The sequence below is a fragment of the Dendrobates tinctorius genome, unplaced genomic scaffold, assembly GCF_039654945.1.
Source record: "Dendrobates tinctorius isolate UK_male_01 unplaced genomic scaffold, ASM3965494v1 ptg000160l, whole genome shotgun sequence".
In the NCBI taxonomy this organism is placed as follows: Eukaryota; Metazoa; Chordata; class Amphibia; order Anura; family Dendrobatidae; genus Dendrobates; species Dendrobates tinctorius.
The window spans coordinates 25,512,230-25,538,250 of NW_027361827.1; the positions used below are offsets into that span (position 1 = coordinate 25,512,230).

Sequence of the window (26,021 nt, forward strand, 5' to 3'; positions counted from 1 at the left end):
TTCCATTATATCCTTCCTGAGCACTGGTGCCCAAAACTGTACACAGTACTCCATGTGCGGTCTAACCAGAGATTTGTACAGAGGCAGTATAATGCTCTCATCATGTGTATCCAGACCTCTTTTAATGCACCCCATGACCCTGTTTGCCTTGGCAGCCGCTGCCTGGCACTGGCTGCTCCAGGTAAGTTTATCATTAACTAGGATCCCCAAGTCCTTCTCCATGTCAGATTTACCCAGTGTTTTACCATTCACAAGCTTGCATTTCTGGCATGTGAAGTTTGGCTCTTCCACTGGTAAGTCTGTGAACATGTAGCAAGAAATGCAGCTCACCAAATGGCTCCTGGCCTCTTCCATGTTCTTACTATTAAGAGATATGAAAGCGTTGAAAAAAAGGAGCAAAATGCATGGTATGTGGTAGGCGCTCAGATCATCAATGTCCTCCTTTCAGCTGCAACGGCCAAAATCCAATGTTCTTTGAGCTCGCAGAGACTCTTCACTTATCCCAGAATGCACTGGGATTATGCAAATTCCTCAGGACTCCTACCCTGGTTTACCGAAGTCTTCCTTTCAGCTGCAATGGACAAAATCCAGTGTTCTTTGAGCTCGTGGAGACTCTTCACTTATCCCAGAATGCACTCGGAATATGCAAATAATTCTTTCCTCAGGACTCCTCCTTCGCTGGTTTACCGATGTCCTCCTTTCAGCTGCAACAGCCAAAATCCAGTGTTTGAGCTCGTGGAGATTCTTCACTTATCCCAGAATGCACTGCCCCATGACCCTGCCACATGATCCTGCCCCATCTGTCTCCATCCTGCCCCATCCGTCCCATGATCCTGCCTTATCTGTCCCATGAGCCTCCCCTGGTTTATCAATGTTGTCACGCCCCCCACCGGCGCCGTTACTTACCTGCGCGATCCCAGGCGCACCTCTCACCGCGCTCCCGCTCCACGGTGCGTCCCCGCTTCCGACATCCGGCCTCCTCAACGTCAGACCTGCGCCCGACATTCCACCCGACGCTCAGGCTGATGGGACCTGTGATGCGGTGGCTCCGCCCCCAACATGGCGGCACCCACCGTCTATTTCTTCCCGGCGTCTTCCCAGGTAAGACGCCTGTTTATCCTATGCGGTGATGCTGTCCGTTTGGCCAGCGCTCACTCATTCTTCAGGCCCTGTATCGCTACTTCTGTTCTCTCTGCCGGTGCTACCGCTGGTAGCCTCTGTGTCCTCCTCCTGTCTATACTCTGTGTCCCTGTCTTCCCGGCTCCTCTGTCTCCCACCGTGCTACCATCTCTGGTAGGCCCTCTGAGTGTCTCCTGTCTTCGAGTTTCTTTGTTTGTCTTTCCTGTGGTCCTTGCCTGCTGTATTACCATATCTCTCCCTCTCTTGCAGCCTCCAGCTTCCTCCAGTGCCGTGTGATCCCAGTCCCTTAGTCTCTCTCGCTCCGTGGTCTCTGTTACCTCCCCCTGCTGTTGCATCTTTGACTCTCTACCTCTGCTTTTCTGGTGCAAACCCAGTTGTCTCTTTGGCTTCGGCTGTCACGGTTTCATCCCTTGTGGGCCTGCCCCTAACACTCCCTGTATAGGGGGTGGCTCCACCTGGTCAGCTCCCCCGCAGGGGCTCTGGAGCCATGACCCAGAGGGTCAACTTCCGGGTTGTACTAGTGTTCTCGCCTCACCATAGCACAACCGTAACAAATGTCCTCCTTTCAGCTGCAACTGCCAAAATCCAGGTTAGGAATTCAAAGTTCCTAAGAGCACAGTGGCCTCCATAATCCTTAAATGGAAGAAGTTTGGGACCACAGCAGTCTTTCTAGACCTGGCTGTCCAGCCAAACTGAGCAATCATGGGAGAGGTACCTTGTATAGCACTAGGGGTGCTGCCATCACCATGTATGGTGTTCAAGACAAGGCCTTCTCCTGTGTCTTGAGTGACCACCAGCATGTTGTCACTACATCAGGGATCTGCTCTTTCCCTTTCTGAGCAGCTGCTCAATTATCAATTTAGTGAGTTCCTTCTGATTTTTGGGGACAGTACCGCAGGCTGCGGTACCTCGCGCAGAGATGGACTTGAAGAGTGGGCTGCTGATATGAAAGTTATCTACGTAGAGATGATAAATTTGATCCAGCAGTGGGTGCACCAAATCCCACACAATTTTCCCTAACACTTCCAGGACAGGGAGGCACTCGGGGTTCAATCCAGGAGTCCTTTCCTTCATAAGCCATATACTTTTGGGTGTAACCTGAGGTACTCTCACACAGTTTGTACAGCTTAATTCCATACCTGGCCCTCTTACTGGGGAGTCATTGCTGGAATTTGAGCCTCACCTTGAAATGGATTAGGGACTCATCAACGCAGATGTTCCTTTGGAGCACATATACCTCAGCAAACATGTTGCTGAAATGCTCAATGACAGGCCAAACTTTGAAAAGTCGGTCAAAGTTGGGGTCATCTCGGGGAGGCCACCATACAGTCATGCGGAACACTGGAGTGTTGCATAAAACATCAACCATCAAATATTGCCAAAGATCTGGTTTCTTCACCTTCCCCATGTGAAGAACCAGGTTCAAAACATCATCATTTCTGCTGCGTCTACAGGGGTCCAGTTGACAATGATGATGGGCAGTTTTGTGACAAAATTTGCTGGGCATAAAAATGAGTCTTGGCCACCATGAGGTTTACAAAATCTTCAGAGAAAAAGACTTTGAAAAAGTCTATTTCTGTGAGGACGGTGGTGTCAAATTGGATTCCTGATTGCGCACAGGAATCTGTGGCTCATAGTCTTTGACGGATGAAGTCCATACGGGATCAGCATCAGTGGGCACTGGTTCATTTTCTGTCCTGGGGCATCTATGTGGCAGATTGGTATCACGTGAGGTAGAGGATAAGTTGGAAAAATAAAGGGAGATGGGAGCCTCTCCCTCACTGTCAGGGTCTGAGGAAAGGAAGACGTATGCCTCCTCTGCTGAATACCAGGTTTGGGATGAGTGGGACGACATTTTTTCTCATGTGTTTGTGTGTAAAATAACTACATTTTATTCAGGTGTGTGTCTGTGTGTGAGTGTTTGGTGTAAAAAATTTTTTTTATTTATTAGAGAAAAAATCTAATCCTATCAACTACTCAATTATTTTTTTACTTTCTTTTCACATAAAAAAAACAACTGGAGGTCGTTCAAAGATGTGTTGCTGATCAGTGCTCAATGGCTGTAGGACGGGCACATAGATGTGATTATTTTTTTGTGTGATCTGAGACTAAGTTTAACTTAATTCAGTAAAAAATGCTGCAGTAGTTGATGATTACTACAGCATATTTTTACTGTCCCTAATCAAATTATTTTATTCTTTAATCGGAAGTTGATCACTGATGTATGTCAGTGATCAGCGCTCGATGGCTGCTGGACGGATGCACAGATGATTCTTTTTTCCACGCTGACACTAACTCCGGTAGTAGATAACAATTACTACGGTATATTTTTACTCTTTACTAACCCTAACTTAATTCAGTAAAAAAATAATGTAGTAGACGACAATTACTGCAGTATATTTTTACTGTCCCTAATATAGTTATATGAACTAATCTAAATGATTTTTTACTTGAAAAAAAACAACTGGAGTCCTTTCAGTGATGCTCGTCAACGGCCAGCGCTCAAGAGCTGTAGGAAGTACGCACGGATGTGGTGCAAAAAGGGGATAAAAAATAGACAGGAAAAAAGTCGTTGCCAAAAGCAAGCACGGGTGTTAATCAGTGGGGAACGTCTGATCATCGGCTCGGCGGCTGTAGGATGCACACATGGAATGGAGCAAAGGGGGAAGGAAAAAACAGGGGAAAAAAGTTTGGGAAAACAGTGAGCATATGTAGTATGTATGTATGTTGTATGTATGTAGTATGTATGTTTTTTTTTTTTTTTACATTCAACACATTAGCCGGATGATGGGACTACTACTGTCCCATCACTGGCTAATGTGTCTATCACTGTCATTGTAGCAGGCATCGCCCGATGGGACTTGTAGTCCCATCGGACGATGCCTGCACACACACACGACCCCAGGCTGGCCCGCACAGACCCCCGGCAGGCCCGCACAAACCCCCGGCAGCCCGCACAGACCCCCGGCAGGCCCACACAGACCGCGCATCATGATGACATCATTTCAGCAGCCAATCACAGCCATGCCATTAGTTAGTATGGCTAACACAACTGGCTCATTGCATTATGGGAACTTCCGTTTCCGGTATTCGATATTGTAAAAATATCGGAACTCCGATACAGCGAATATCGGCCGATACCCGATATTTGCAGTATCGGAATGCTCAACACTACTGACAACATATTCATTGTAAATGGTCACATTTGTAAAAAAACATTTATAATTTAGCCAAGTGGTTGATCTACGCAGTCTGTCAGGAAATAAACTAGATGATACGGATAGGAACCATTTGAGAGAAATACACACGTGGTCAAAATTGTTGGTACCCCTCATTTAATGACAGAAAAACCCGCAATGGTGACAAAAATAACTTGAATCTGACAAAAATAATCTATGAAAATGAACAAATGAAAGTCAGACATTGCTTTTCAGCCATGCTTCCACAGAATTTAAAAAAATGAAATTCATGAAATAGGCCTGGACAGAAATGATTGTACCTTTAATTTAATATTTTGTTGCACAACCTTTTGAGGAAATCACTGCAATCAAACGATTCCTGTGACTGTCAATGAGACTTCTGCACCTCTCGACAGGTATTTTGTCCCCCTCCTCAAGAGCAAACTGCTCCAGTTGTCTCCTGTTTGAAGGTTGCCTTTTCCAGATGGCATATTTCAGCTCTTTCCAAAGATGCTCAGTAGGATTTAGGTCAGGGCTCATAGAATGCCACTTCAGTATAACCCAGTGGATCCCAAACTCCAGTCCTCGTGGACCCCAACAGGTCAGGATTTCCATAGTGATAATAATCTTTACATTTATATAGCACTAACATATTCCGCAGTGCTTTACAGTTTGCATACATTATCATTATTATATTATTATTATTTCCATAGTGTTACACGTGAGAGAATTCCTGATGCCTTGTTGATACTTGTGAAATACTAAGGAAATCTTAAAAACATTACCTGTTGGGGTCCACGAGGACTGGAGTTTGGGAACCACTGGTATAGCCCAATGTTTTCCTCTTAGCCATTCTTGGGTGTTTTTAGCTGTGTGTATTGGGTCATTATATTGTCGCAAGACCCATGACCTGCAACTGAGACCAAGCTTTCTGACACTGGGCAGCACATTTCTCTAGAGTCCCTTCATAGTCTTAAGATTTCATTGTACACTGTACAGATTCTAGACACCCTGTGCCAGATGCAGCAAAGCAGCCCCAGAACATAACAGAGCCTCCTCCATGTTTCACAGTAGAGACCTTGTTCTTTACTTGATATGTTTCATTTTTCCATCTGTGAACATAGAGCTGATGTCCTTGCCAAAAAGTTCCATTTTTGTCTCATCTGTCCATAGGACATTCTCCCAGAAGCTTTGTGGCTTGTCAACATGTAGTTTGGCAAATTCCAGTCTGGTTTTTTAATGATTTATTTTCAACAATGGTGTCCTTTGGTCATTTCCCATGAAGTCCACTTTCGCTCTTACAATGATGGATGGTGCGATCTGACACTGATGTTCCTTGAGCTTGAAGTTCACCTTTAATCTGTTTAGAAGTTTTTCTGGACTGCTGCTAAACATCTCTGGCGGGAGTTATCTCGCTGAGGACAAATGAATTGGAAGTCCAAAATCAGACATTCTGCACTCTTAGGGTCCCGTTACACTTAGCAACGCACCAGCGATTCCGACAATGATACGACGTGGTCAGGATTGCTGGTGCGTCGCTACATGATCGCTGGTGAGCTGTCAAACAGGCAGACTCACCAGCGATCAGGACCAGCAAGGACGCTGGTATCCAGGGTAAATAGCGGGTAACTAAGAGCGTGCGGCGCTTAGTTACCCGCTGTTTACCTTGTATACCAGCTCCCAGCGTCTGCTTACAGCGCTGGGAGCTCACTGATTGTTGGTCTCCCGCTGCCACACGCAGCGATGCGTGCTCGCCAGTGGGAGACCAACGATCAAAAAATGGCCCAGGACATTCCTGCACGATCAGCGATACCCGGCGGGGGTCGCTGATGCATGACACACACAGTGAGATCGCTGGCGAGATCGCTGTTGTATCACAAAATCGATGACGAATCAGCGATCTCACTAGCGATCACGCTTAGTGTGAAGTACCCATAAATTCCCCCGATATCTTTTGTTGGAGAACGCGACTGTCGGCCAAGCTCTCCGATAATAGTCTAATGTGTATGGGGTGCTGTAGGTCCCCCTACAGTCCTTGAAATGTGAAAGATTGGATTTTGTATTTTATTTGCTTGAATTGTAAATGTGGACTAAGTAAAGCCTCAGTTTTTATGGGAATGCTGGTGGTTCTCTTGTCCTGTGACAAACTCCAATGTGGACCCATTACTTCGTATAAACTTGAGCACATAAATGCACTATTTCTGTGTTTTTTCTTTGCGATGGAATATGTATTTTCATTAATAAAATTATTTATTACATTATTAGTTTAAAATGACTTTGACTTTAAAATTTACATGCGTAAAAAAATTCAGGCTTTTATAATAAGTGCTTTAAAGGAATTTTTCGTTCAGAAGATATGTCTAGGATAGGTCATCAGTTTCAGATGTGGGGGGTCACATGTTAACACATTGAACTGAGCTCCACTGCATTGCAGCTCCTTTCATGGTTACATCCAGCCACTGAGGAACCTTATAAACAGCTGAATGGTACATGGCCATTTCTGCTTGGAAGAGCCCTTTAATGATTATATCAAGAAAAATCACATGAAAATACCTACGTGACAATTCCAAATCGCCTTGCAAGAAGTTGGATCTTATCATCAAATCTTGACTTATTGATTCGTCTCTCAAGAAAGGAAAGGGCTAAAATTATAAGAACCTTAAAAGAAAGAGAATTTAATATTATTAACATCCACATACAAGATCATAAATTTACAATCAATTTTTGGAGTATTATGTATAAGTACATATAACACATTTAAAAATCATTCATGTGACTATGTAATAAATAAATAATTTTTTTTCATTTTTGTAGTGTTTTTTTTTCTTCATTTTTCAGTAATTCTCACTATGGCCAGTGACACACTACCATAGAATATGGGCGAATGCTATGTAAGAAAGCTGCGATTGGCACTGAGACTCAGCTGAGACTCGCCACAGTATGCCTATGGGTGCAAGAAAAAAAAAAATCGCAGAGCAGTCGGACCATGTGACTGCTGTCCGCTTATTACGCACCAATGCCGCATACAGTAAAATCACCGAGTGACAGGTTAGAATAGAATAGATATATACACATAGAATACATATTTATTTATATATATATACAGTGGGGAAAAAAGTATTTAGTCAGTCAGCAATAGTGCAAGTTCCACCACTTAAAAAGATGAGAGGCGTCTGTAATTTACATCATAGGTAGACCTCAACTATGGGAGACAAACTGAGAAAAAAAAATCCAGAAAATCACATTGTCTGTTTTTTTTTCATTTTATTTGCATATTATGGTGGAAAATAAGTATTTGGTCAGAAACAAAATTTCATCTCAATACTTTGTTATATATCCTTTGTTGGCAATGACAGAGGTCAAACGTTTTCTGTAAGTCTTCACAAGGCTGCCACACACTGTTGTTGGTATGTTGGCCCATTCCTCCATGCAGATCTCCTCTAGAGCAGTGATGTTTTTGGCTTTTCGCTAGGCAACACGGACTTTCAACTCCCTCCAAAGGTTTTCTATAGGGTTGAGATCTGGAGACTGGCTAGGCCACTCCAGGACCTTGAAATGCTTCTTACGAAGCCACTCCTTCGTTGCCCTGGCGGTGTGCTTTGGATCATTGTCATGTTGAAAGACCCAGCCACGTTTCATCTTCAATGCCCTTGCTGATGGAAGGAGGTTTGCACTCAAAATCTCACGATACATGGCCCCATTCATTCTTTCATGTACCCTGATCAGTCATCCTGGCCCCTTTGCAGAGAAACAGCCCCAAAGCATGATGTTTCCACCACCATGCTTTACAGTAGGTATGGTGTTTGATGGATGCAACTCAGTATTCTTTTTCCTCCAAACACGACAAGTTGTGTTTCTACCAAACAGTTCCAGTTTGGTTTCATCAGACCATAGGACATTCTCCCAAAACTCCTCTGGATCATCCAAATGCTCTCTAGCAAACTTCAGACGGGCCCGGACATGTACAGGCTTAAGCAGTGGGACACGTCTGGCACTGCAGGATCTGAGTCCATGGTGGCGTAGTGTGTTACTTATGGTAGGCCTTGTTACATTGGTCCCAGCTCTCTGCAGTTCATTCACTAGGTCCCCCCGCGTGGTTCTGGGATTTTTGCTCACCGTTCTTGTGATCATTCTGACCCCACGGGGTGGGATTTTGCGTGGAGCACCAGATCGAGGGAGATTATCAGTGGTCTTGTATGTCTTCCATTTTCTAATTATTGCTCCCACAGTTGATTTCTTCACTCCAAGCTGGTTGGCTATTGCAGATTCAGTCTTCCCAGCCTGGTGCAGGGCTACAATTTTGTTTCTGGTGTCCTTTGACAGCTCTTTGGTCTTCACCATAGTGGAGTTTGGAGTTTGAGGGTGTGCACAGGTGTCTTTTTATACTGATAAGTTTAAACAGGTGCCATTACTACAGGTAATGAGTGGAGGAAAGAGGAGACTCTTAAAGAAGAAGTTACAGGTCTGTGAGAGCCAGAAATCTTGATTGCTTGTTTCTGACCAAATACTTATTTTCCACCATAATATGCAAATAAAATGAAAAAAAAACAGACAATGTGATTTTCTGGATTTTTTTTTCTCAGTTTGTCTCCCATAGTTGAGGTCTACCTATGATGTAAATTACAGACGCCTCTCATCTTTTTAAGTGGTGGAACTTGCACTATTGCTGACTGACTAAATACTTTTTTCCCCACTGTATATATATATATATATATATATATATATATATGTTAGTGATACACACACATATGTATATATATTACATATATATTACATATATATTACATACTGTAGAACCACAGAAAAAACACAGTATAACAAACGTGCAAAAATACTCTGTTGTAAAAATATATATAACAGTAAATAGCAAGTGCTAGTAAAAAGATGATAACAAAAACAGGGTATTTAGTTGATATGTATTCCTTGCTTCAGCCTGCCTTATCCGATTCTTGTGAACATTCCCATTGCTCTGATGTCTCAGCTGCCTTACATTTAGTCTGTCTCATCCATTTTTTTTCAAGCTGTGAGTCACGCTGTTCATTTTTCTCAGCTCTTTGACACAATTTTGCTTTCTTAGCTTTTGGTTGAACTTGCCCAATAGATGGTCGTTTTTTGGGCGGCATTTTAAAAAACAGTCCTTAGTATAATGGCCCTTTAGTATTCACCTGACACTGATAAGAGATGTAATAGGATGAATAGTAAATACAGAGCAGCCCTCACACAGTATTAATATGACCTGAAGGAGCTCACATTTCAGTAATGAAAACCGTCTCACAGGCAGACTTGTCTAGTTGCCCATAGCAACCAAGCAGAACTCAGCTTTCACTTTACCTCAGCAGCTTCAGTGATGAAAGCTCCCTGTATAGTCAGCAATAATGACAATCTTACTAAGAGGCATTTCTCACCTGATCAATATTGCTGCTCAGTAATGTTCGCCCGTGTGCGTAGGGTGCATCCATCTGAGTGTGTTTGCATGCGTGTGTGGTCCTTGTGTGCGTGTGTGTGTGTGGTGTGCATGTGGTATTTTTGGGGTGTTGTGATATTTGTGTTGTGTGTGTCTAGAGTGGTCTGGTGTTTGTGTGGTGTGTTATGGCATTTGTCTGGTGTTGTGCTTGTGGGTTGGTGTATGTGTGCTGTCTGTGTGACGCTTGCATGGTGTTTGTGAAATGTTTGTGTGTTGTGTGTGGTGGTGCAGCCCCTTTAGCAGCGACTCTTTGGTGCCGTCGCTATAATCTGTCCCTGTCAGTCACAGCTGTTTTCCCCTCAGCACTTTTACTTTCACCTTCACATTTCCCCATTATATGTATAGGGCCTAACTTCGGGGGCCCCAATCTCATGATGGGGGGACGCTAGCGAGATGTAACGTGCACAGTATTCTGCTCCTGTGGGTGTTGAGGGGACGTGCCAAATTTCACCCAAATCGGGCGAGAACTGTGGATTTGTATAGAGCGGGCTACTACAGATTTTGAGTTTTAGATATATACAGTATGTTTTGAAGAATATTTCCTTTGAAAATGATGTGTAAATGACTTAGTGAATTGCTCTATGTAAAAGCTCATGTTAAAATTGCATTGCAGTCGGATAGCAATCACACTGCATTCGGATGTAAATCGGATGCTAGTTGTGAAAAATTGGATTGTACTTGCATAAAAAACACATGACACTTGCATTACACTCGTCTGACTCTCCGGCATTAAAATCGCACCGATTTTAAAATCGCTAGTGTGACTCCAGCCTTAATCCGCAGTGCAACTGACACTGCGGCAATGACTTAACCCCTTAGATGTTGCTGCCATTAGTAACCACAGTACCTAAATGGTTTACAGAGAGAGCGAGCATCCTTTGTCACTCAATTAGTTTTAGGCCAGGTTCAGATAAGTGTATGAAAAATCCATATTGTCATCCATATGCCATCTACGTGAATAGTTTTTACATCCCTATTGCATCCTTATTTATCCTTCAACATTTTAAAACATTTACAAGACCAAATATAGTTTCCTGTGTTAAGAAATAATGTATTCATAAAAATCTGGTGCAAAATGGATGTTGGATATGGGATCCCATTTTTTTTGAATGGTCGAGTCCCATTTGAAATATGGAAGAGAATAGTGCATGTTGCGATTTTCTTTCTAATGAACCAAATACAGTCATCTGAACAGTCCTGTTGAGTAACATCTGTCAGTCTGCAGTACATTTGATATCTGATTATAACATGTCCGACAAACATATGTATAATTTGTTTGTGTGAACAAACCCTAGTACTGAGAGGCATAATTCTCTGCTGTACTCGCACTGTTTTTGAGGCAGAAAAAAAATCAGAACCGCTGATTTTGCTAATGAATAGAGTTGAGCGAATTTGTTGGGGTTTATGCTTATTTGGCAAGCTATAGCACTTTCCAAATAAATTACAACGGGAACGCAGACACATGGACCGCGCCGGCTGATCAGCTGATTGGCGCCGCAGCTGCATGTGTCGCGGCAGTGTGACAATCGTAGCACATGTATGGAGAGCCTAACAAACAGGCTCTCCATGTATGTGCTGTGACTGTGACACAGCCATGACACATGCAGCTGCGGCGCTGATCAGCCGGCACGCTCCATGTATCTGGGTTCCCTTGGCAGCTTATTCGGTAAGCGCTATAGCTTGCCGAATAAGCATGGACGCGAACAAATTCGCTCAACTCTGTAATGACATCACCCAAAAGTGGAGTAAAAAGTGACCACAAAGTAGTATATCTGAAAATGGTACTAACAAATACTAAAAGTTGTCGTCCTGCCACAAAATATGCTCTCATGTGTCTGGTGATGGCAATGAAAATGTTCTGGCTCCCAAAATGTAGCAAAAATTTTTTTAATTAAGCCTTTTTTTATAGTGAAAAAGTAATTACAGATAACAAATTGTGTGTGTGTATATATATATATATATATATATATATACACACATATACATACACAGTGGGTACGGAAAGTATTCAGACCACTTTAAATTTTTCACTCTTTGTTTCATTGCAGCCATTTGGTAAATTCCAGAAAGTTCATTTTTTTATTGATGAACTCTCTGCACCCCATCTTGACTGAAAAAAACCAGAAATGTAAAATATTTTGCAAATTTATTAAAAAATAAAAACTGAAATATCACATGGTCATAAGTATTCAGACCCTTTGCTCAGACATTCATATTTAAGTCACATGCTGTCCATTTCCTTGTAATCCTCCTTGGGATGGTTCTACTCTTTCATTGGAGTCCAGCTGTGTTTAATTAAACTGATAGGACTTGATTTGTAAAGGCACACACCTGTCTATATAAGATCTCACAGTGCATGTCAGACCAAATGAGAATCGTGAGGTCAAAGGAGCTGGCCAAGGAGCTCAGAGACAGAATTGTGGCAAGGCACAGATCTGGCCAAGGTTACAAAAGAATTTCTGCAGTACTCAAGGTTCCTAAGAGCACAGTGGCCTCCATAATCCTTAAATGGAAGAAGTTTGAAACCACCAAAAGTCTTCCTAGACCTGGCTGTCCAGCCAAACTGAGCAATTGTGGAAGAAGATCCTTGGTGAGAGAGGTAAAGAAGAACCCCAAGATCACGGTGGCTGAGCTCCACAGATGCAGAAGGGAGACGGGAGAAAGATCCAACTCTCACTGCAGCCCTCCACCAGTTGGGCCTTTATGGCAGAGTGGCCTGACAGAAGCCTCTCCTCAGTACCAGACATTTGAAAGCCCGCAAGAGTTGCTAAAAACATATGAAGGACTTCCAGACTATGAGAAATAAGATTTTCTGGTATGAACAGATGAAGATAAAACTTTTTGGTGATAATTCTAAGCGGTATGTGTGGAGAAAACCAGGCATTGCCCAATACAATCCCAACATTGAAACATGGTGGTGGCAGCATCATGCTATGGGGGTGTTTTTCAGCTGCAGAGACGAGACGACTGGTTGCAATTGAAGGAAACATGAATCCGGCCAAGTACATTGATATCCTGGATGAAAACTTCTTCCAGAGTGCTCTGGACCTCAGACTTGGCTGAAGGTTTACCTTCCAACAAGACAATGACCCTAAGCACACAGCTAAAATAACAAAGGAGTGGATTAAGGGACCCGTCACACATAGCGATCTCGCTAGCGAGATCGCTGCTGAATCGCTGTGTGTGACAGCGATCAGCGACCGGCCCCCCTGCCGGTATTGCTGATCACTGTTGGAAAGTCCTGGACATTTTTTTGGTCGGTGGTCTCCCGCTGGCCAGCACTCATCGCTGCGTGTGACAGGCGGGAGACCAGCGATCAGCTGGTAACTAAGGTAAACGCAGGGTTTCTAAGCACGGCGCTTAGAAACCCGATGAGTACCTTAGTTACCAGCTCCCTGCATCAGCGCGCTGGTAACTAAGTACACAGCGACGCCGCACGCTCGGCGTCGCTGGTCCTGATCGCTGGTGAAGCTGTCTGTTTGACAGCTCACCAGCGATCTTGTAGCGACTCACCAGCGATCCTGACACGTTGATATCATTGTCGGGATCGCTGGTGAGTCGCTATGTGGGATGGGGCCCTTAGAACAACTCTGCGACCATTCTTGACTGGCCCAGCCTGAGCGCTGACCTAAGTAAAATTGAGCGTCTCTGGAGAGACCTGAAAATGGCTGTCCACCAACGTTCACCATCCAACCTGATAGAACTGGAGATCTGAAAAGAAGAATGGCTGAGGATCCCCAAATCCAGGTGTGAAAAACTTGTTGCATCATTCCCACGAAGATTCATGGCTGAACTAGTTCAAAAGGGTGCTTCTTCTCAACACTGAGCAAAGGGTCTGAATACTTATGACCATGTGATATTTTGTTTTTCTTTTTTAATAAATTTGCAATAATTTCTAAATTTCTGGGGTTTTTTTCAGTCTAGATGGGGTGCAGAGTGTACATTAATGAGAAAAAAATAAACTTTTTTGAATTTACCAAATGGCTGCAATGAAACAAAGAGTGAAAAAATTAAAGGGGTCCGAATACTTTCCGTACCTACTGTATATACAGTGCATTGCAAAAGTATTCGGCCACCTGGAACTTTTCAACTATTCCCACATATCATGATTCAAACATAAAGATGCCAAATGTAAATTTTTGGTGAAGAGTCAACAACAAGTGGGACACAATTGTAAAGTTGAACAAAATGTATTGGTTATTTACAATTTTTTTTTTTAATTCAAAAACTGAAAAGTGGGGCGTGCAATATTATTCGTCCCCTTTAACTTTATACTTTGTTGTGCCACCTTTTGCTGCGATTACAGCTGCAAGTCGCTTGGGGTATGTCTCTATCAGTTTTGTACATCAAGATACTGAAATTCGTGCCCATTCTTCCTTGGCAAACAGCTCGAGCTCAGTGAGGTTTGATGGAGATCGTTTGTGAACAGCAGTTTTCAGCTCTTTCCACAGATTCTCGATTGGATTCAGGTATGGACTTTGACTTGGCCATTCTAACACCTGGATACGTTTATTTGTGAACCATTCCATTGTAGACTTTGCTTTATGTTTGGGATTTATGTTTGGATTTATTGTCTTGTTGGAAGACAAATCTCCGTCCCAGTCTCAGGTCTTTTGCAGACTCCAACAGGTTTTCTTCAAGAATGGTCCTGTTTTTGGCTCCATCCTTCTCCAATCAATTTTAACCATCTTCCTTGTCCCTGCTGAAGAAAAGCAGGCCCAAACCATGATGCTGCCACCACCATGTTTGACAGTGGGGATGGTGTGTTCAGGGTGATGAGCTGTGATGCCTTTACGCCAAACATATCATTTGGCATTGTTGCCAAAAAGTTCGATTTTGGTTTCATCTGACCAGAGCACCTTCTTCCACATGTTTGGTGTGTCTCTGAGGTGGCTTGTTGCAAGCTTTAAATGACACTTTTTATGGAAATGGCTTTCTTCTCACTACTCTTCCATAAAGGCCAGATTTGTGCAGTGTACGAGTGATTGTTGACCTGTGGACAGACTGTCCCTCTGCAGCTGTAGATCTCTGCAGTTCATCCAGAGTGATCATGGGCCTTTTGGCTGCATCTCTGATCAGTCTTCTTCTTGTTTGAGATGAAAGTTTAGAGGGACGGTCGGGTCTTGGTAGGTTTGCAGTGGTATGATACTCCTTCCATTTCAATATGATCGCTTGCACAGATCTCCTTGGAATGTTTAAAGTTTTGGAAATCATTTTGTATCCAAATCCGGCTTTAAACTTCTCCACAACAGTATCACGGACCTGCCTGTTGTGTTCCTTGGTCTTCATGATGCTCTCTGTGCTTCAAACAGAACCCTGAGACTATCACAGAGCAGGTGCATTTATACGGAGACTTGATTACACACAGGTGGATTATATTTATCATCATTAGTCATTCAGGACAACATTGGATCATTCAGAGATCCACAATGAACTTCTGGAGTGAGTTTGCTGCACTGAAAGTAAAGGGGCCGAATAATATTGCTTGCCCCACTTCTCAGTTTTTGACTTTCCACAAAAATTTAAAATAACCAATAAATTTCGATCAACTTCACAATTGTGTTCCATTTGTTATTGATTCTTCACCAAAAATTCACATTTGGTATCTTTGTGCTTGAAGAATATGTGGGAAAAGGTTGAAAAGTTCCAGGGGGCTGAATAATTTCGCAAGGCACTGTATATACTGCCCACAAAAAATAAAGGGAACACATCCTAGTACATTGTGTTAAGTGTTCCCTTTATTTGAGCAGTATATATATATATTATATATATATATATACACACACACACAGTATATACATACAGTACATACACACACAATAACTACAAATTGAGTAAGAATAGAAAAGCAGTGGGCTCTCAGACGGCAGGGATGAAAAAATTGCTCTGTTATAAAGACCAAAGCTGACTGGGGCTGTAGGTGTTGAAATACTGGGTTTTTGTCGTATTAAGCCCTGAAATAATAGGTGTTTAATAGGTGTTGGCACTGTGGCATCCGGACTATTGCTGTGGGTCTTACCAGCTACATTATTGCAGGATTCATTGCTGTATTCCATCTTGCAGCACTAGTGGGCAGCTATACCACTCCTCTTCCTAAGAGGTTTATCCAAATGTGATAATGTGTCTTAAACAATCGATACCAATATATTCTCTATAATTACTGAGATATTATTATGATTTGCAACCTTACACATTTTAGTCTGTTCAAAGACTGATTCTTATTTCACTAATTGTTCTGTCTATGTGTAAGGGGGTGGCAGGTCCCTCAGTTGGCCCTCTCCTCCTTCCGTGTGACCCTCCATGCACGTTATTCAAATAGGCTATGCCTTCGTTGTTATAATGTCTTCATATGTAATAACATGTACTGTATGTGATGTACTGTTGGTAACATATACCTGTTATGTCTGTATTCATGTTAGAGACAGGGATAGCAATGGGTTAAAATGTGGGCTTGGCCAGCAGCAGAACAGGAACAGGAAACTGCTGCTTCCAGTTCAGAAAGCCCTGGTACATCAACCAGGGCAGATCTGTGCTACAGAAGGGGAATTTCCAGACTCCCAGATGGGAGAGATCTGCTGCCCCAGATCAAGGATTTATACAGACTGCAGGCTTACAACACTGGCCCCCAAGACTTGGAAAGGGCCTTCACTGAAGGGGTCTCAGGTGCCCAGATGCCAACGATTGGACTACTGAGAATATTGGCCACTGTGGATGTTCTGGGTACGGCCGCAGCAAGTGTCACAGAGAGAGCAGGAAGCCAGTGCTGAAATTGTCTTTTCGTCCATCCTTCACCATTGTTTAAGTAAAGTTATTTTTTCCCTGTTAGAGAACAGCTGCATTCCCGGACCCTTAATTGCCAGGACTGCTGTGACCAGAGGAAGAGAAGGAGAAGGTAACCTGTGGGGATAAGCTGTGTTGGTCCCATCTATCTATGTACAAGGATCTGGGGGTGATCACTGACCGTTTGCTCTGTGGATACTGTCTATGTACTGTGCCTTTAAATAACTCGCCACAATTACCCCCCCCCCCGTTGCCCTTGTTACAGCTGTAACATTATACTCACCGAAGGAATGAGTGAATAATGGAGAAACAAATATGGATCTATTAGAGTCTGACAGGTGCCATTTTCATAGGTTGTTCTGTAAAAACATAGAAAAAGAACTTCATTTCCCACAGAAGAATTTGTGAAACACTGCTCTTATTAATATAATTAATATTAAATTATTACATTTACAGAATATCTACAGACCATAAATAGACAATGGCAAATTGGGATGAGAGATATCAGTCGTGTCATAATATGCACTAATCTACAAATAGATGAAAATGGGACAAATTCTATCAAATTTATCACCAAAGAGGCCTGAATTGGACCTACGGTATTTATTTTGCCAGATGGTCGTGAGAACCTACGTTGCAGTTCCCTCCCCAGAGGAACTGTATTGTCACCAAACAAGGGAAGGATATGTTGGATTAGGAGAGATTGGCTAAATGGTCATTTAAAGTGTCCGGCGCAAATGCAAGTCAATGGGGGGGAAACCGGATCCGGCATTGCATTTCGCCGGATCCGGTTTCTGTCAAAAGCGCCGGATCGCGCCTGACGGCGAAAACCTGATGTGTGAAAGAGGCCTTAAGAGGAGGAATGGAAAAAGTCTTTTCGTTCTTTGTTGGCAAAATTCAGCACCATAATGGAAGTAACGTTACAATCTTTGCGACAATCACTTGTTCTTCTATGTACACCAGTGTGTAGCAACACTGATTTGTCTTCTTTACATTACCATATGGCTGACAGCCAATATTTTGTAACTGAAAATAGCATATTTTTATCTCTCTCTCACAAAAGTTTGAATTGTTCGAATAGCAACAATTTTTATCTTTTTTTAATCCCTTAACCTCCAGGCCATTTTCCATTTTTGCGTTTTCGTTGTTTGCTCCCCTTCTTCCAAGAGTCATAACTTTTTTATTTTTCGGTCTATTTGGCGATGTGAGGGCTTGTTTTTTTGTGGGACAAATGGTACTGTTGAAAGACACCATTGGTTTTAACATATTGTGTACTGGAAAACGGGAAGAAAATCCAACTGCAGTGAAATTGCAAAAAATGTGCAATTCCACAGTTGTTGTTTTTTTATTTTTTTTTAACCATGCTCACTAAATGCTAAAATTGACCTGCCATTATGATTCTCCAGGTCATTGAAAGTTCACAGACACCAAACATGTCTACTGTAGATTCTTTTTTCTTTAAGTGGTGAAAAAATAATCCGAGATTTGTTAAAAAAAATGGCATCATTTCCTGAGACCTGTGGCATCTCTATTTTTTGTGTTCTGGGGCTTGGTGAGGGCTTACTTTTAGCGCACTGAGCTGACGTTTTTATTGATACAATTTTGGTGTAGATACAATGTTTTGATCGCCCGTTATTGCATTTTATTGCAATGTAGTGGCGACCAAATAAACTTAATTCTGGTGTTTTTAATTTTTTTTCTTGTTACGCCATTTAGCGATCGAGTTAATTTTTTTTATATTGATTCCCCTTCGGAAGAAGCAACAACAAGAAACGCTCATTAAGGGGTTCCAACACATGGTCCTTCAGTACTGAACTTGTGGCATGTTGCTCTGAGGCTCAAATATGTCTTTGATATGAGGGCTGCCTTGCATTAGCTTTAGTAAAGTTATTTTGTACTAGTTGTATTAAAGTTATTTTGGACTTTGCATGCACTTTGAAATAAGTTGTTTCACTATGCACTTTTTTTGATACCTTAATATATATATATATATATATATATGTATATATATATATAACTAGCTGAAGAGCCCGGCGTTGCCCACGCATAGTAACTAACTACGGTTAGTTATAACAAATTATAATGATTATATCTATATATCTATATATATATATATATATATATATATATATATATATATATATATAAAGCTGAGTGTATAGCCCCACCCACTCCGCATAGCCACATTCATTATAATATGCCACATCATCCAGTCAGCCAGAGCTACCGGACTACTACCCTTAATATCCCACATCATCCCGTCAGCCAGAGCCACCAGACTACTAATATCCCACATCATCCCTTCAAAGCCACCAAACTACTACCCCTAATATCCCACATCATCCCATCAGCCAGAGCCAACGGACTATTACCCCTAATATCCCACATCATCCCGTCAGAGCCTGTAAAAGTAGAATAGTGAAATTGCACAGAAACATGGTTCAAAAAGATCCCAGGTTTTCTACTGATCAGGCCGATATTCTCACTTATCTGCCACCATAAATATCACAGTCATGCTTTTCACCAATGGACAGGCACAAACCTTATACATTAGTACAGTAGAGAAACCTTCACACACATTTTCATGCACCGTCAACTTGTAATTTGTCCGGCTGAGTTGCTCATGGATGTACAGCATCTGTATGCAGTATAGTATATTTAATGGGTTGTTATGGGAAAAGCATTACGTGTTATATGGGTATATTCAGGTGAATTGTGGGGAAAAGTAGCACTTTAAAAAAACTCACAGCATCAGAGCACAGTAACACATCAATAATGCATAAAAGTGTCTGTGAGAAAATATTAAATCCACATGACATTTAATATGTGCACTTTCCTGCATTCATGTGTGTCACTTCATGATACCACACGGGAGGGGGGGATTCATTTCTGGCATGTACTCACTGCTGCTTTCTGGGGGACAGACGATGGCTGGAGCTTATGTTCCTGGGGATGCTAGATTTCTCCCACCATGCCAGTGTCTGCTGAGGTGTTGTCAAGTGGGAAAACTTGCGCATAGCAACCAATCACAGCTCAGCTACTTTTAAGCAGCTCTGGTGAAATGAGAGATGCTTAGGCCTGTTTCACACATCAGTTTTTTCTGTCAGTCCAAATCCGCCAAAATAGCGGAAACCGGATCCGCAGGTGGACTGACAGAAACCGGGGACAGCGGATCGGCGGATGTACGGATCTGCCGATGGTAAAAATTTAAAGGAACCGCGGCAGGAAAAAATAAAAAAAATAAAAAAATTAATACCGGTCATCTCGCGGGACGGGGCTGGAGATCGCACGGTCATCTCGCGGGATGGGGCTGGAGATCGCACGGTCATGTCGCGCGATGTGGCTGGAGATCGTGCGGTCATGTCACGCGATGTGGCTGGAGATCGCGCGATCAGGCTGGAGATCGCCGATCATCTCGCGCGATGTGACTGGAGATCGCACAGTCATGTTGCGCGATGTGGCTGGAGATCGTGCGGTCATGTCGCGCGATGTGGCTGGAGATCGCGCAGTCATGTTGCGCGATGTGGCTGGAGATCGCGCGGTCATGCTGGAGATCGCCGATCATCTCGCGCGATGTGGCTGGAGATCGCGCGGTTATGTCGCGGGATGGGGCTCGCATGACCATGTCGCGTGGTGTGGCTGGAGATCGGTCAGTGCGCAATCAGAGATGGGGTTGGAGATCCCATCGCGTGAGAGGAATGGAGGTTGCGGGTAAGGAGAGAGAGAGAGAGATTTTCAACCAGGAGCAAGACTTTTTTCGGGGTTAAAAGGCAAAAATGTGGATCCGGACTGCAAAAAAACGTTGCATGGTCCGTTCGGTGATCTCTGCGGACGCCAAAATTTTGGCGGATCCGCAGAAATACGGATGCAACAGACAGGCATCAGTCAAAATCCGCCGATAATGAAAGTCTATGGGGAAAAAAACGGATCCGCAAGGAAAATTGGCAGATCCGTTTTTTTCACAAAACGGCGGATCTTGACTGAAAAACTGAAGTGTGAAACAGGCCTTAGTGATTGATTGCAAGGAAACCTGTTGGTCATAGCAACCAATCACAGCTTAGCTTCTTTTGAACAGCTCTGGTGAAATGAAAGATGCTTCGTGATTGGTTGGTGATACACACACACACACACACACACATTGATTTTTATATATAGAGATTAAACAGTGCTTGGCACTCTCTGTAATGAACTGTAGGGAGGACTGTAAACTAAAATATAAGTATTTATGAATTTGTTTAGAGGAGAAAATTCCACATTTGTACCACCAGAAAGCAGTATAATAATATATAATCTACATGATGCATTTTCTATATGATTTTGAATAAACTATGGAAATTAATTTCAGATATTTATATATGCATACATTCCCCTTTTGTATATCAGTAAATTAATGTGGAAAAATAGTATCTATAATTCCATACTTATACGTTAAGGACGACTTTTTTTGTGAGAATAATTGTGTCCAAAAAATTTTTTGTGTTATTGATACCACTTTATCTGAAAGTACCATGTGCTGTCTAATCATGTACTACTTTTTAATGTTTATGTTTTATTAATTAGTATTGTATTCAATAAAGAATTGTCCATTATAGTTCCCCAGTTTCTTTTTTTAGGATGGTTTAATTATTGTTTGGGAGACTCAATATTTTCTGCCCAATTATCGGATTGTTTTTATATTGATTGATTGTCACCATGTCACCAATAGTCTCCATGGGAGACTAGAAGCTGCAGTACTTTGATCGCCTCTGCTACACACAGACGATGATCAGATCGCCTGTGTGTAGCAGAAATGCTCATCTGATACGAGCGCCGACCACGTGGCGGACAACCACAGAGGTCTGCTTTAGATCTCTGGTTGTCATGCTGACCCATTGGTGACCCGCAATCAAGTGACGGGGTCACCGATGGGCGGAGCCAGTGATGAATTTCCTGTAAGCACAAGTTAAATGCCACTGTCAGAGATTGACAGCGGCATTTAACTAGTTAACAGCTTCGGGTGGATCGCGATTCCACCTGCGGCTGTTGTGGGCACATGTCAGTTGTATAGATCAGCTGTCATGTGCCCAGAAAGGTGAGGGGTATTATTACGGCACATGTCAGAAAGAGGTTAGTAGCCAGCCTAGAGTTTAAATCAGTGCCATTGTACAAGTTTACAGCTCTTGCATTCTAGCAGGAGCAGGACTGGTGCCAAATTGTCAGACCTCCAGAAAACTATTATAATTTTATGGGAGACATATTATGTTAAAATGTAAGTACAGTATTTTTTGCATTATAAGATGCACTTTTTTCCCCCCCAAATTTTGGGGGAAAATGGGTGTGTGTCTTATAATGCATATGTACCTTACCGGTACTGTTGCTGCAGGCTGGGATGAGGGGGTGTCTGGCGGTGCTACGGGTGCTCGGCAGTGCTAAGGGGGTGTCTGGTGCTGCGGGGGTGTCCGGCGGTGCTGCCCAGTGCTGCTGCCGGTGTCTCCGGTGCTGCCGGGACTCTGCCGACATTTTGAGAAAAGCCAGAGCCCCGACAGCTCCATGGTTTCCTGTGCGGTGGACTACGGGAAAATGGCCGCTGTGGGCGGCGCATGCGCAGATGAGGATCCCCGCACCAAGATCTCGAGAGATGAGATTTCAGCGTTGAAATGAAACAGGAAACCATGGAACTTCCGGTGGTATTTCCTGACGAAGGAGTTCTATGTAACTCTGAAACGCGTTGAATAAAGACCACTATTAATAATACTATTGGATTTAGCAGCGCAGAATAAGACCACGTTCTCCTATATTTTACTCTCCACAAGGAGAACTGTGACCCCAGTCAAGAACCTCTCACCTAGCCAAATCAGTGCTCATACTTTGCATTGACAAGAGCCAATAGCCCGAAACACCGTGTCTGCAAATTGAGATTCCGATTTGGCTTTTATCCTAAGTCATGTGGCAAAACTCGTTAAAGGGTTGATTGTGACTTGTAGGATTGCTAATTCGAATAGGTGGCACTATAGAATTTGAGTCCTCTTCTTCTCTGAAGACGCAATTTTCATATTAAAACACAATATGGAACCCGATTCAAAAATTGTATATTAAGTTTAATTAGTAAATTTAAAGAATAAAGAAGTATGAATTAAACAAATATATACACTGCTCCAAAAATAATGGGAATACTTAAACAACACACTTCTGTGAAATCAGCCTGTCCCGTTAAGAAGCAACACCGATTGTGAATCAATTTCTCCTGCTGTTGTGCAAATTGAACAGACAACAGATAGAAATGATAAGCAAATACATAGTAACATAGTAACATAGTTATTAAGGTTGAAGGGAGACTTTAAGTCCATCTAGTTCAACCCATATCCTATCCTAACTTGCCCTAACATGTTGATCCAGAGGAAGGCAAAAAAACCCCATGTGGCAACAGTAAGCTTCACATTGGGGAAAAAAATTCCTTCCCGACTCCACATACGGCAATCAGACTAGCTCCCTGGATCAACGCAATATTAAGGAGACTAGTGTATATACCCTGTAATATTATACTTTTCAAGAAAGGCATCCAGTCCCTTCTTAAATTTTAGTAGTGAATCACTCATTACAACATCATATGGCAGAGAGTTCCATAGTCTCACTGCTCTTACAGTAAAGAATCCGCGTCTGTGAGTATGCTTAAACCTTCTTTCCTCCAGACGTAGAGGATGCCCCCTTGTCCCCGTCACAGGTCTAAGAGTAAAAAGATCATTAGAAAGGTCTTTGTATTGTCCCCGCATATATTTATACATTGTAATAAGATCACCCCTAAGCCTTCGATTCTCCAAACTAAATAACCCCAAGTGTAATAACCTGTCTTGGTATTGCAGACCCCCTAGTTCCCTAATAACCTTGGTCGCTCTTCTCTGCACCCGCTCCAGTTCAGCTATGTCTTTCTTATACACCGGAGACCAGAACTGTACACAGTATTCTAAGTGTGGTCGCACTAGTGACTTATATAGAGGTAAAATTATGTTCTCCTCATGAGCATCTATGCCTCTTTTAATGCATCCCATTATTTTATTTGCCTTTGCAGCAGCTGCTTGACTCTGGCCACTAAATGTGAGTTTGTCGTCCACCCATACACCCAGGTCTTTTTCAGTGACTGTTTTGCCCAGTGTTTTACAATTAAGCACATAATTATACAACTTGTTCGTTCTACCCAAGTGCATGACCTTACATTTTTCCCAATTAAAGCTCATTTGCCATTTATCAGCCCAAGCTTCTAGTTTACATAAATCCTCCTGTAATATAAAATTGTCCTCCTCTGTATTAATTACCCTGCAGAGTTTAGTGTCATCTGCAAATATTGAAATTCTACTCTCTATGCCCCCTACAAGGTCATTAATAAATATGTTAAAAAGAAGCGGGCCCAAAACTGACCCTTGTGGTACCCCACTGCTAACCGTGACCCAGTCCGAGTGTGCTCCATTAATAACCACCCTTTGTTTCCTATCCCTGAGCCAGCTCTTAACCCACCTACACATATTTTCTCCTATCCCCATTGTTCTCATTTTATGTATCAACCTTTTGTGTGGCACCGTATCAAAAGCTTTTGAAAAGTCCATGTACACCACGTCCACTGCATTCCCTTGGTCCAGTCCGGAACTTACCTCTTCATAAAAGCTTATCAGATTAGTCTGACAGGAACGGTCTCTTGTAAACCCATGTTGATATTGGGTCATAAGGTTATTCTTCTCCAGATACTCCAGTATAGTATCTCTTAGAAAACCCTCCAGGATTTTACCCACAGTTGAGGTTAAACTTACTGGCCTATAATTTCCAAGTTCAGTTTTTGTCCCCTTTTTGAATATTGGCACCACATTTGCTATACGCCAGTCCTGTGGTACAGACCCTGTTATTATGGAATCTTTAAAGATTAAAAATAGTGGTCTATCTATGACTGTGCTTAATTCCTGCAGTACTCGGGGGTGTATCCTATCCGGGCCAGGGGATTTGTCAATTTTAGTGATTTGTAGACGCCGCCGTACTTCCTGCTGGGTTAAGCAGGTGACATTTAATGGAGAATTTTTAACCCTGATCATGTTATCTGTCATGGGATTTTCTTGTGTAAATACTGTTGAAAAAAAGTCATTTAGCATATTGGCTTTTTCCTCATCCTCATCCACCATTTCATCCAGGCTATTTTTAAGGGGGCCAACACTATCATTTTTTAGCTTCTTACTATTTATGTAGTTAAAGAATATTTTGGGATTATTTTTACTTTCTCTGGCAATGAGTCTCTCTGTCTCAATCTTTGCTGTCTTGATTTGCTTTTTACAGAATTTATTTAATCTTCTGTATTTATTTAATGCCTCATCACTACCTACTTGCTTTAATTCTCTAAATGCTTTATTTTTATCTCTTATTGCGCCCCTTACAGCTCTATTTAGCCATAGTGGTTTCCTCCTATTTCTCGCATGTTTATTCCCATACGGTATATATTGTGCACAGGTCCTATTCAGGATGCTAATAAACGTCTCCCATTTTCATTGTGTATTTTTATGTCTCAGGATATCGTCCCAGTTAATTGCACCAAGATCATCTCTCATCCGGTGGAAATTTGCCTTCCTGAAGTTTAGTGTCCTTGTAACCCCTCTACTACACATCTTATTAAAGGATACATGAAAACTTATTAATTTGTGATCACTATTACCCAAGTGACCCTCAACCCTTACATTTGATATGCGGTCTGGCCTGTTGGTTAATATTAGGTCTAGCAGTGCCCCCCCTCTTGTTGGGTCCTGAACCAGTTGTGAAAGGTAATTGTCTCTCATCGTTGTCAGAAACCTATTACCTTTGCTGGAACTGCAGGTTTCGGTTCCCCAATGTATTTCAGGGTAGTTGAAGTCCCCCATAATAATGACTTCTCCTTGAGTCGCTGCTTCATCTATTTGCTTTATGAGGATATTCTCTGTAGCTTCCATTATTTTTGGAGATTTATAACAAACCCCTATCAGTAATTTATTATTTTTCCCCCCTCCCCTTATCTCTACCCACAGGGACTCTACATTTTCATTAGATTCATATATATTATCACGAAGGATGGGTTTTAAGGATGATTTTACATATAAACACACGCCTCCCCCTCGCTTATTTGTACGGTCATTTCTGAACAGACTATAGCCCTGTAAATTAACAGCCCAGTCATGGCTCTCATCCAGCCATGTCTCAGATATCCCCACCATGTCATAATTATGTTCCAACAACATTAACTCCAATTCCTCCATTTTGTTGGCGAGACTTCTGGCATTAGTATACATGCACTTTATGTATCTCTCTGTACCTCTATTCTTTCTTAAATTATTAACTGTTCTAACCCCACCCCCCATGCCACCTCCACCCCCAATGTCATTATTTGTGCCCAGGTCTCTATCTGCACTGTCTTCCCCTCCTATAAAAGGAATACCCTCCCCCCCATCCCTAGTTTAAACACTCCTCCAACCTTC

The 26,021-nt window shown here is 42.4% G+C and overlaps 1 protein-coding gene across 3 annotated transcripts in view; it reads right to left on the minus strand.

The window, feature by feature from the left end:
- Positions 1-26,021, minus strand: part of LOC141052486 (stimulated by retinoic acid gene 6 protein-like) — a 664,959-nt gene that overhangs the window by 154,079 nt on the left and 484,859 nt on the right. For all 3 annotated transcript variants that reach the window (XM_073549742.1, XM_073549741.1, XM_073549743.1), the window contains 2 exons: positions 16,847-16,922; positions 6,877-6,977 (listed from right to left, as the gene is read on the minus strand). In XM_073549742.1, coding sequence (XP_073405843.1) covers positions 6,877-6,977; positions 16,847-16,922 — 177 coding nt within the window. The remainder of the gene's footprint in view (positions 1-6,876; positions 6,978-16,846; positions 16,923-26,021) is intronic.